Here is an 11,779-nt window from a genome sequence, read left to right as displayed (position 1 = left end):
GGGCTATTGCTATTTCAAAACCATTTTTTAACATCTGGTCATCCTGCTCCCATGTCCTTTTTAATGACATCTTTAAAGTCGGCCAAAACAATTGACCACCAAACCATATATTTTGGAAAACTAGACATCCCATGGTATTTCAAATGCTGGTATTTTAACACATTCCATGCAAGTGTTTTTTGTTGGTGATATCAAGGCATTTCAGCAACACTGGCTGTTCAAAGAAAGCAAGTTTAAACCCATGACGTGTAATAGGCTTTTTGCTGTGGCAGTCAGTGATGAACTTTTTTTGTTTTGTTTTGGAGTTGTGCTCTGGGAGTTAAATTGCTAACTTGTGAGTATTTTATTAGGTTCTTGAATCACTGTTCATTTTTTATTTGACTCACTTCATATAGAAACCATAATGTTTATTCGGAGGTTGTATGTTTAGTTAAAGTCCATTCATAAAGTGTGTGTTCAGGGAACTTAACATAGGAATAATAAATAAATAAGTTAGGCTCAAAACCATTGTCTATTTACCTGTGTAAAGAGAAAACTTTCCCTCTGTCTGCAATGCTTTTGAAGGTTTGAGCAGTTAGGGCAGCAAGATCTCGCAGCAATGTCAGATTGGCCTGAAATAAAAACAGCCCACAAAGTGAGCATCCTTATACATTGTATATGCAGTAACACACTAGTATTAAGCGAAGAAAAAAAAAACATGCTTCATCTACCAAAATTAACCGTATGTTTTATTAGGCGGTAGGATTACCTTTTAATTTATATATTTTTTTTAAAAACATACTTTATTTTGCTTTTTTTTTTTATTTTGAATGTTGATACACATTTTCAGACATTTCAGCTTTACTGACATAACATTAGATACACAGCATATGCATGAAAACGTGTAAAATAACAGAACATAGTAACATAGTTCATAAGGTTGAAAAAAGACCAAAGTCCATCAAGTTCAACCTATATACATATTGTGTCCCTACTGTGTTGATCCAGAGGAAGGCAAAAAAACCCTTATGAAGCAGATGCCAATTGCCCCATACCAGGGGGAAAATTCCTTCCCGACTCCAAATATGGCAATCAGAATAAATCCCTGGATCAACGTTCTGTCCCTATTAATCTAATATCCATAACTTGTAATATTATTGCTTTCAAGAAACACGTCCAGGCTCCTTTTGAACTCTTTTATTGAGTTTACCATAACCACTTCCTCTGGCAGAGAGTTCCATAATCTCACCGCTCTTACTGTAAAGAACCCCCGTCTGTGCTGGTGTAGAAACCTTCTTTCCTCCAACCGTAGAGGATGTCCCCTTGTTATAGATACAGTCCTGGGTATAAATAGGTCCTGGGAGTGATCTCTGTACTGTCCCCTTATATATTTATACATAGTTATTAAATCCCCCCTAAGTGTCATACCTGCCGTGTCCGCCGCGGTCCCTCGCCGGTCTGCCGCTGGTGGGCGGCGCTTGCGCGCTGACGCGCTCCCGTCCCCTCAGTGTGACGTGCCCGCGGCACGTACACTGAGAGGACGTGCCGCGGGCACGTCTTCTCGGTGTACTGTGCGCGCGGCACGGACGGAGGGGCACGTCGATGCGGCGCGCCCACGGCGGACGCATGATAACATGCGAGCCGCCGTGGCATGCCCACGACGCGCCAGTGGTCATGAGCGAGCCGCCGCGACGAGTCGGCGGCACTCGCAGGGTTATGAGCGGGTTGCCGCGACTCGTTCGCGGGGCTCGACTTCGGCGGCATCTGCCGATGTGGCACACCCGCGGCGCTCGCGGGTGTAGCACACGCAGATGCCGGTTTGTTTATTTATTTTTCGCGCCGACGCCATTAATGTGCGCCGGTCGCGATGACGTCTTCCTTTGTTGTTTCCTTTTGGTTGCTATGGTGTTTCCCGCCATTCTTCCTATTTAAACCCCCTGTCCCATTAGTTCATTGCCCGTTCAAAGAGTCACTGTTGTGTATCTCTGGGTTATCGTGAGTTATTCTGATTGATCTACGTGTTCCTGACCTTGGCTTTGTTTTCTGACTTCGATTCTGTGCTGCCTGCCCCGACTTTGGCTTGTATATTAACCTTGATCCTGTGCTGCCTGCCCCGACTTTGGCTTGTATATTGACCTTGCTCCTGTGCTGCCTGTCTCGACTGTGGAACTTCCAATACCCGTTGTGCTGTGCTACGCTACCGTCTCTGCATTGTGGGTGCATAATCCGTGTTGTCCTAGGTCCCGCATAACACATTGAACGGGCCAAACATGGACCCCGCGGAGATGGCAAGTGTTCTCTCCCGTCAGGAGCTGCAAGAACAACTACTGACGTCTCATTCCTCCCAGCTGCAGTCGCTGTCGCAAAAAATGGACACCATGACAGAGTTGCTCCGGTCAATGGCGGCTGCACCGCCCACCAGGTCCCCTTTTGCACCAAGGGAACCCAGTCCCGATGAACAGGATCCTACAGCACGGTTACCACTCCCAGACAAATATTCGGGAGAACCCAAGGAATGCAGGGGATTCCTGAATCAATGCCTTCTGCACTTCCGGAACAATCCTCGGGTTTTTCGTTCACATGCCAAACGAGTTTCCTTCATCATCTCGTTACTTAAAGGCGAAGCATTACTTTGGGCCTCTCCCTTGATTGAGCAGGGGTCAGAGTTACTCGATGACTGTCCTGCCTTCATGGAAGCCCTGCGGTCTGTCTTTGACATGCCTGGCCGTAGAGAGACGGCAGAAGCCTCCTTGCTGGAGCTCCAGCAAGGACATAAGACTTTGGCCCAGTACACCATCGAATTCCGCACTCTGGCATGTGAGCTCAAATGGGATCCAGGGGCCTTGAGAGCAGCATACCGTAAAGGACTAAACGAGAGAATAAAGGATGCGCTCTTATTTCATGATCCACCATTCGACCTAGAGGAGTTCATCGCTCTGTGTCTTCGCGTCGATAAACGCATCCAAGAAAGGAACATAGAGAAAGAGAGAAACCGCAAGTCTCGTCCCTACATGCCTCAGTCCTCGCCTCTGCCACCACCGATCGTCCCCAGGTCTCCTACTGACGAACCCATGGAGATAGGCACCATCCGCCATCTCTCGGACACAGAAAAGACCCGAAGGAGGAACCTCGGCCTTTGTTTATACTGCGGACAAACAGGCCACCTCCTGCGTTCCTGTCCCGTACGTCCGGGAAACGAAAGGGCTTAGGGAGCAGTCGAGGAGAACCCCTAAGCGCGACTATTTCCACTCCTCCAAACCGCATGTTGCTTTCCATATCGCTTAGGTGGCATGACCACACTGTGGTCACCCAAGCGTTCATAGACTCTGGTGCGGCGGGAGTGTTCCTCGATGAACAATGGGCAGCACAACATCGCGTGCCCCTGCGTACTAAGAAAACACCCTCAGTCGTTACTACTGTAGACGGCACCCTGTTGGGTCCAGGCGTAGTCACCCGAGAGACCTCGCCCCTTACCATGTTCATCGGAGCTACCCACAAAGAAACCATTGTGTTCGAAATAATCCAGTCCCTGCATGCGCCTCTCATACTGGGCTACACTTGGCTGCAAACCCACAACCCACGTATCGATTGGCAAAGAGGAGAGATCTTGGCTTGGAGTCCCCGATGTCACCGTCTTTGTTCCGTTCCTTGTCGACGAGTAAACCTTGTCCTGGAAATCAAGCCAACAGATCCCAAACTCCTGGTACCCAAGCAGTATTGGGACTTCCTGGATGTTTTTTCCAAAAAACAAGCCGAACGACTACCTCCCCACAGGCCTTACGATTGTGCCATTGACTTGTTGCATGACACCATGCCGCCTAGAGGGCGTACCTACCCGTTATCAGAACCAGAAAACGAAGCACTGGAACAATACATAAAGGAGAGCCTGGAAAAAGGGTTCATACGGCCCTCCTCTTCACCTGCTGGTGCCGGCTTCTTCTTTGTGTCCAAAAAGGAAGGATCGCTTCGACCTTGTATTGACTACCGAGGTCTTAATCGCATCACCGTAAAAAATCGTTACCCCCTTCCTTTGATCACGGAAATCTATGACCGGTTGAAAGGAGCCACGATTTTCACAAAACTGGACTTGAGGGGAGCCTATAACCTGATCCGCATAAAGGAGAACGACGAATGGAAAACCGCGTTCAATACGCGATTCGGCCACTACGAGTACAGAGTCATGCCCTTTGGTCTCTGCAATGCGCCAGCGGTGTTCCAGGCGTTTGTCAACGACGTGTTCCGAGACATGCTACTCACGCACGTAATCGTATACCTCGATGACATCCTCGTGTTTTCGCCCAATAACGACATCCATCGTAAGCATCTCCGTTCCGTACTGCAGAGACTACGCGAAAATGGCTTATATGCGAAAGCCGAGAAATGCGTATTCGAACAACACAGCCTTCCCTTTCTGGGATATATCATCTCTGGCAAGGGATTGGAGATGGACCCTGCTAAACTGACGGCTATCACAGACTGGCCGATTCCGCGAACCGTGAAAGCGGTTTCTGGGTTTCGCGAACTACTACCGGCGATTCATCCGGAACTATGCCAGTATCGCAGCTCCCATCACCGCTTTTACTAAAAAAGGAGCAAACCCCAAGGTCTGGTCCAGCGAGGCCATAAAGGCGTTCCACCTGCTCAAACGAGCGTTCATCTCAGCCCCTGTACTACAACGCCCGGATCCTGCCCTTCAGTATATTCTGGAGGTGGATGCATCAGAGAACGGTGCGGGGGCTGTCCTGTCTCAACGTCATCCGACTACTTCCAAATGCCTTCCTTGCGCCTTCTTCTCGAAGAGCTTTTCCTCTGCCGAACGCAATTACGACGTTGGGAACAGGGAGCTGCTAGCAGTGAAACTCGCCTTGGAAGAGTGGCGACATCTCCTCGAAGGAACTAAACAACCCGTCGTGGTCATGACAGACCATAAAAACTTACAATACATAGAAAGTGCACGGCGAATGAATCCACGACAAGCGAGATGGGCACTATTCTTCACCAGATTTAACTACGTGATGACCTACAGACCCGGCTCACAAAACAAAAAAGCAGATGCTCTCTCTCGACAGTTCGACTGTCACCACGACTCCCAACAAGAAGAACCCATCATTCCACAAAAACGCATCCTTTCCTTTCTGTCCTCTGCCGTTATGGCTAAGATCCGTATACAACAGGCCCACATCACCGCGTCTCAAAGACCCCCTGCGGGACGTCTATTCGTGCCACAACGCTTTCGCACCGCTGTCCTGCGTTGGGGACATAACTCGTCACTTGCTGGTCACCCCGGCACGCGTAAAACGGATTTCCTTTTACGGCAAACGTTCTGGTGGCCTTCCTTGTCTCATGACGTCAACGCGTTCATAGCCGCCTGTCCCCAGTGCTCTCGTCACAAGACACCACACTCCCGTCCCCACGGCCTGTTGTTACCTCTCCCTGTGCCTAGGACGCCCTGGACTCATATTTCCATACTCGTGGTAGTGGACAGGTTCTCCAAACAGGCTCATTTTGTCGCGCTACCCCGACTTCCCACAGCAGCACAACTGGCAGACGTCTTTATACGAGAGGTGGCTCGGTTGCATGGTCTTCCCCTACACGTGGTCTGAGACAGAGGTCCACAATTTATTTCCCGGTACTGGCAAGCCCTCTGTCATGGACTGGGCATTCGCATGCACCTCACGTCTGCCTACCATCCTCAATCCAACGGGCAAACGGAGCGTACCAATCGAACCCTTAAGCAATATTTGCGTATGTACATCAACGACAGGCAAGACAACTGGTCTTCCCTCCTGCCCTTGGCCGAGATGACCTATAACAATTCCCTGCACACTGCCTTACAGTGTTCTCCCTTTTTTGCTGCTTTAAGGTACCACCCTGTCGTCCTACCTCCTCCTTCCTCGTCTTGTGGTGGAGGCTTACCGGCAGTGGAGAAACGGGTCTCCGACCTGCGGGCTCATTGGAGGAGGCTGGGTGCACAATTGGCTAAAGCTCAGGCTCGCGGCAAGAAAGCTGCCGACAAGGGACGCGCTCCTTCCCCTCGTTATAAAGCCGGTGACTATGTGTGGTTATCCACCAAGCACATCTCCCTTCGTCAGCCCTGCCGGTCCCTGGGTCCCCGATATGTAGGTCCCTTTCGTATCCTCAAGCGGGTGAACGAGGTTGCTATGTCCCTTGCTCTACCGCCATCTATGAGGATCCCCAATACCTTCCATGTCTCCCTTCTGAAGCCGTGTGTTGCCCCCCGTATCTCTATTGCTCGTCGCCCTGCTCCTGTTCTCGTCCGTGGCCACGAAGAACACGTAGTTCATCGCGTCCTTGATTCTCGTTGGCACCGTGGCTCCCTTCAGTACTTGATCGATTGGAAGGGTTATGGCCCGGAGGAGCGGTCCTGGCTTCCTGCTCGCTCCGTTCATGCCCCTCTCTGTATCTCCCGCTTTCATGCTCGCTTCCCGCTTCGTCCCGGTCCTTCGCGCTAGGGGCGCGCTCCTGGGGGGGGGATTGTGTCATACCTGCCGTGTCCGCCGCGGTCCCTCGCCGGTCTGCCGCTGGTGGGCGGCGCTTGCGCGCTGACGCGCTCCCGTCCCCTCAGTGTGACGTGGGCACGTCTTCTCAGTGTACTGTGCGCGCGGCACGGACGGAGGGGCACGTCGATGCGGCGCGCCCACGGCGGACGCATGATAACATGCGAGCCGCCGTGGCACGCCCACGACGCGCCAGTGGTCATGAGCGAGCCGCCGCGACGAGTCGGCGGCACTCGCAGGGTTATGAGCGGGTTGCCGCGACTCGTTCGCGGGGCTCGACTTCGGCGGCATCTGCCGATGTGGCACACCCGCGGCGCTCGCGGGTGTAGCACACGCAGATGCCGGTTTGTTTATTTATTTTTCGCGCCGACGCCATTAATGTGCGCCGGTCGCGATGACGTCTTCCTTTGTTGTTTCCTTTTGGTTGCTATGGTGTTTCCCGCCATTCTTCCTATTTAAACCCCCTGTCCCATTAGTTCATTGCCCGTTCAAAGAGTCACTGTTGTGTAACTCTGGGTTATCGTGAGTTATTCTGATTGATCTACGTGTTCCTGACCTTGGCTTTGTTTTCTGACTTCGATTCTGTGCTGCCTGCCCCGACTTTGGCTTGTATATTAACCTTGATCCTGTGCTGCCTGCCCCGACTTTGGCTTGTATATTGACCTTGCTCCTGTACTGCCTGCCTCGACTGTGGAACTTCCAATACCCGTTGTGCTGTGCTACGCTACCGTCTCTGCATTGTGGGTGCATAATCCGTGTTGTCCTAGGTCCCGCATAACACTAAGCCGTCTTTTTTCCAAACTAAATAACCCTAATTCTGATAATCTTTCTGGGTACTGTAGTCCTCCCATTCCCCTTATTACTCTGGTTGCTCGTCTTTGAACCCTCTCCAGCTCCACTAGAACGTAATGTAATTTATTTTTATTCCTCTGACGGTCACATTGGAATAAACCTTCTCCGGGTACTAACATTGAAGGATACCAAACTGTAAACCCTGAAGTACATAAACCCAGAAGTAGCAAGAGTTATTACGATATCTAGACTAGGACTGAATATAAGAGAAGAACAGCAGCGTGGTCACCATCTCCACTCTGAGGAAGTTGCATCATGCAAAACACGTTAGTGGAATGAACTGGAATTTGTAACTGGTGACAAATGAACCAAATGGATCCTCTCATCTGGCATAAACGGATATGACTGACTACTGAAGAGGATGGTAAAAGTCATTACTAATCACCTGTGACTTGATTTAGATGAGCCTTTTTTTTACATTTTATATTGTAAACTTAATACACAGTATACACTATGATTATTTCCTTCTTTCTCTTGCACCCTCAGAAAAATAAGCTGATTATAGATCTTCAAATAAGGAGCCATTTCTGCTCCTCCATCTGTGAGTGCAATCATAAAACATAGCATGAGACACAACCTTAAGCACAGTTTACACTATGATTTTCTTTTGTTTACCTTTTTTCATATTTCAGAACTACCATCTGAAAAATCTGGTTATTAAAAAACTTGCTATTTCTTGCACACTAGTCCCTATAGCTCTGAGTTCTCACAATATGTACTGCACTTACACATGCCTGCCTATATACAAACATACACTGCCTTTACACATACACATATACACTGCACAACCATACAGATATATATGGAATACTGTCCTTACACATGCCTGTACGCGCGCACATATACACTGCCCACACACATATACAGTGAAGTGCTGATTTTGTACGTTTGCTCACTGACAAAGACATGATCAGGCTATAATTTTAATGGTAGGTTTATCTGAACAGTGAAAGACAGAACAAAAAAATCCAGCATAAAGCATTTCAAATAAATTATAAATTGATTTGCATTTTACTCAGTGAGATAAGTATTTGATCCCCTATCAAGATGTCTGGCTCCCAAGTGTCTTTTTATATAGGTAACGAGCTGAGATTAGGAGCACTCCCTTTAAAAGATTGCTCCTAATCTCAGCTCGTTACCTGTATAAAAAAAAAATAAAAAAATAAACTGTCCACAGAAGCAATCAATCAGATTCCAAACTCTCCACCATGGCCAAGCCAAAGAGCTGTCCAAGGATGTCAGGGACAAGAAAGTAGACCTACACAAGGCTGGAATGGGTGGCTACAAGACCATCTCCAAGCAGGCATAGACATGCATGCTCACACACACAAGTACACATGCATGTTCACACGCACACACGTACACATGCATGCTCACACCCTCACGCACACACACACGCTCGCACACACAAAGTACACACGCACACAAGTAGACATGCATGCTCACACACACAAAGTACACACGCACACAAGTAGACATGCATGCTCACACGCACACACACACAAGTATACACGCACACACACAAGCAGACACGCATGCTCACACACAAACAGAAGTGCACACACACGCTCACACACACATACACACGCATGCTCACACACGTACACGCGCACACACGCTCACACGTACACACACAAGTACACACGCTCACACACACAAGCAGACATGCATGCTCACACACACACACACAAGTACATATGCATGCTCACACACACAACGCAAGTGCACATGCATTCTCACACACACACACACACACTGCTCCTGCAGCTTCCTCTCCGGCTGCTCACACACTGAGCAGGCAGCCTCCGTTTCAAAATAGTGTAGAAAGGGTCCTCCCAACAATTTTGAACCGACACGGGGAGACAGAAAGGAGTCATCGTCAATGGTTATGTCCTGATCCACTGCCTTTACATACCTGTCTATACATAGAGATATACACTGCCCATATACACACACATCCATTGCCTTTACACACACCTGCCCATACACACACATATATACACTACCCATATACACACACACGCACTGCCCTTACACACCTATATACACTGCCCTTACACATGCCTCCCTATACACACATACACTGTGTGCACAATTATTAGGCAAGCAAGTATTTTCGCCATATCATCATTTTATGCATATTTCCAACTCCAAGCTGTATTAACTTGAACGCTTGTTGGATTAAACCATATCAGGTGATGTGTATTTGTGTAATGAGTGAGGGTGTGGCCTAAGGAGAAGAACGCCCTATGTCAAGGTGTGCATAATTATTAGTCAGCTTCATTTTCTCAGGCAAAATGGGCAGAAAAAGAGAAAATTTAGCTGACAATGTTTGAAAGGTCAAACATTGTAAAAGTCTTTCAGAGGGATGCAGCACTCTTGAAATTGCTAAGATATTGGGGCGTGATCACAGAAACATCACATTTTTTTTGCAAATAGTTCATAGGGTCACAAGAAACGTGTTGAGAATAAAAGACTCAAATATGGGGGGGGCGTGGCTGGCCGGTCTTCAAGATGGACGCATAGTCACTCTGCTCCTCCGCGATGTCCTGTATTTAGCTCTAAAATCAGCGATTACCTCTACCCAAACTGCTCCTCCAGGCGGCTCAGAGTCTCAGCATGCCAGGCAGTACCCGAAAACACGGAAAACGGTACCTGCGATTTTTCAACAAAAAACTTCCACTCCTGCTCTTCCCGCGCTTTCCCTCATGGAACCTGAGGGCCCTACTGCTGCGGTGACTGTGGCACCATGCACGAAACGTGACGTGGACGAACTAAAGGACCTCGTCCTTTCCGTTAAACAAGACCTCATGGATCATATCCACCATGAACTCCGAGAGCTGACGAGAGATTTTGCAGAAATAGGGTCCAGGACAGACATCCTTGAACGCACACAATCTACCATGCAGCGTGACCAACGCCGGATGGAATCCGACATGGCCGCTCTGCAACAAGAGGTTCTCTCCCTACAAGACGCACAAGAGGACCTCGAGAACAGATCGAAGAGAGCCAACTTTCGCTTACGGGGAATTCCGGAGACCCTGCAGGATATGCCGATCATTCTGGACCAGGTTTTCTCTCAACTGCTTCCTCATGTTCCTGCAGGCGATGTCCCTGTGGACCAGGCCCATCGGGCTCTTCGCCCTAAACCCAAGCCGGGCGAACGATCGCGGGACATTGTCGTCAAAGTCAGAAACTTTTCCCATAAAGAGGATCTGATAAAAGCTGCAAGAACCACCACTCCACGGATTGACAACTGTGAGATCCCGGTTTATTCGGACATTGCACCCAGAACCCTGCTACGTAGAAAGGCCCTTAAACCTCTCACGGACCACCTCCGCTCTCACGACGTACCCTACCGTTGGAGGTTCCCGTTTGCACTCCAGGTCGTCCGGGGTGAGGTGTCGCGCACGATCAAGTCGCTCTCAGACGCCGAGCCTCTTCTCCACGATTTAGGCCTGCCTGCCATCGCCGCGAGCCGAAAGAGGAACCGACAAGATCCAGGCCCCAACCGGGCGGGTGAGTGGTTTGATGTTCCCCCAGCACCGCTTAGGCGCAACTTCCAGGCCCCCGATGAAGCCCGCACAGCTGATTGATTTCGGATGCTAGTTTTCCCGCTGCCTGCACGGTTCCACCACGTACGGTCTCTGAGATCTCCAGTTGCGTCCCTGCCACCCCAGCGAACGGACGTGCTCACACCGCCTACCCTGGAGAACGATCCCCAGCGATGTCCTCCAGCCTCGGCTCCTCGTCGCCAGACGCCCCTCGGTGCTCCCGGATGTCTTCACGCCCTAGTTGCACGTACTGTCGCCTGGGGCTCCCCGCTGTTTTGTCTTCTCGTGCCGGGCCTCGCCCGCTCCGACCCATCGGACTTACCTCGCGGCTGTTTTGTTTGGGGTCTTCCGTGCTACCGGAGTCAGCTAAGTTTGCCGTGTTGACTTTTATTTTATGTTTCACACACATGGTTATGCCTTTGTTTTAGTTTCCCACTATGGTTCATTTCTCCACAAACGGCTGGCTCCGGCCCCGCCATGACACTTCCTTAAGACCACTCATCACTTTATTATACATATTTGTTCTTCACACATTTATACTGGCCACCTTGCCATAATTTATCCGTAACGCCACTACTCCCCTTATCATCCGTTGGTTAGAGATATCGCCTCCTTCCATAGGGCTGGAGGTCCCACCTTGGTGATTTGCCATGCCAGATCCCCCTCGAGACCATTACTGGTCACTTGATCTGACACCTGAGACTTTGTATACAAAAAACAAAAACTGTCTGCGCTTCTTACCCTAATAAAGTTGGCAACAAATATATAAACATAATATAAATGAGAGGTTTTGGTTATATGAATTGGCCAAAGCATAATTAAGCTCACCCGCCACGTCAAGGCACACTCTCAATAGGGTGAGAACCTACTCTCACC

At 49.5% G+C, this 11,779-nt stretch overlaps 1 protein-coding gene across 1 annotated transcript in view; it reads right to left on the bottom strand.

Moving 5' to 3' along the window:
- Positions 1-515: 515 nt before the first annotated feature.
- Positions 516-11,779, bottom strand: part of LOC149276710 (alanyl-tRNA editing protein Aarsd1-B-like) — a 36,108-nt gene continuing 24,844 nt past the window's right edge. Inside the window, exon 9 of the mRNA XM_089503370.1 lies at positions 516-611. Coding sequence (XP_089359496.1) covers positions 516-611 — 96 coding nt within the window. The remainder of the gene's footprint in view (positions 612-11,779) is intronic.

This window comes from Sceloporus occidentalis, unplaced genomic scaffold, assembly GCF_023333645.1.
Source record: "Sceloporus occidentalis isolate IW3139 unplaced genomic scaffold, rSceOcc1.0.p SCAF_230, whole genome shotgun sequence".
NCBI lineage: Eukaryota > Metazoa > Chordata > Lepidosauria > Squamata > Phrynosomatidae > Sceloporus > Sceloporus occidentalis.
This window is presented reverse-complemented; position numbering and strand designations above follow the sequence as displayed.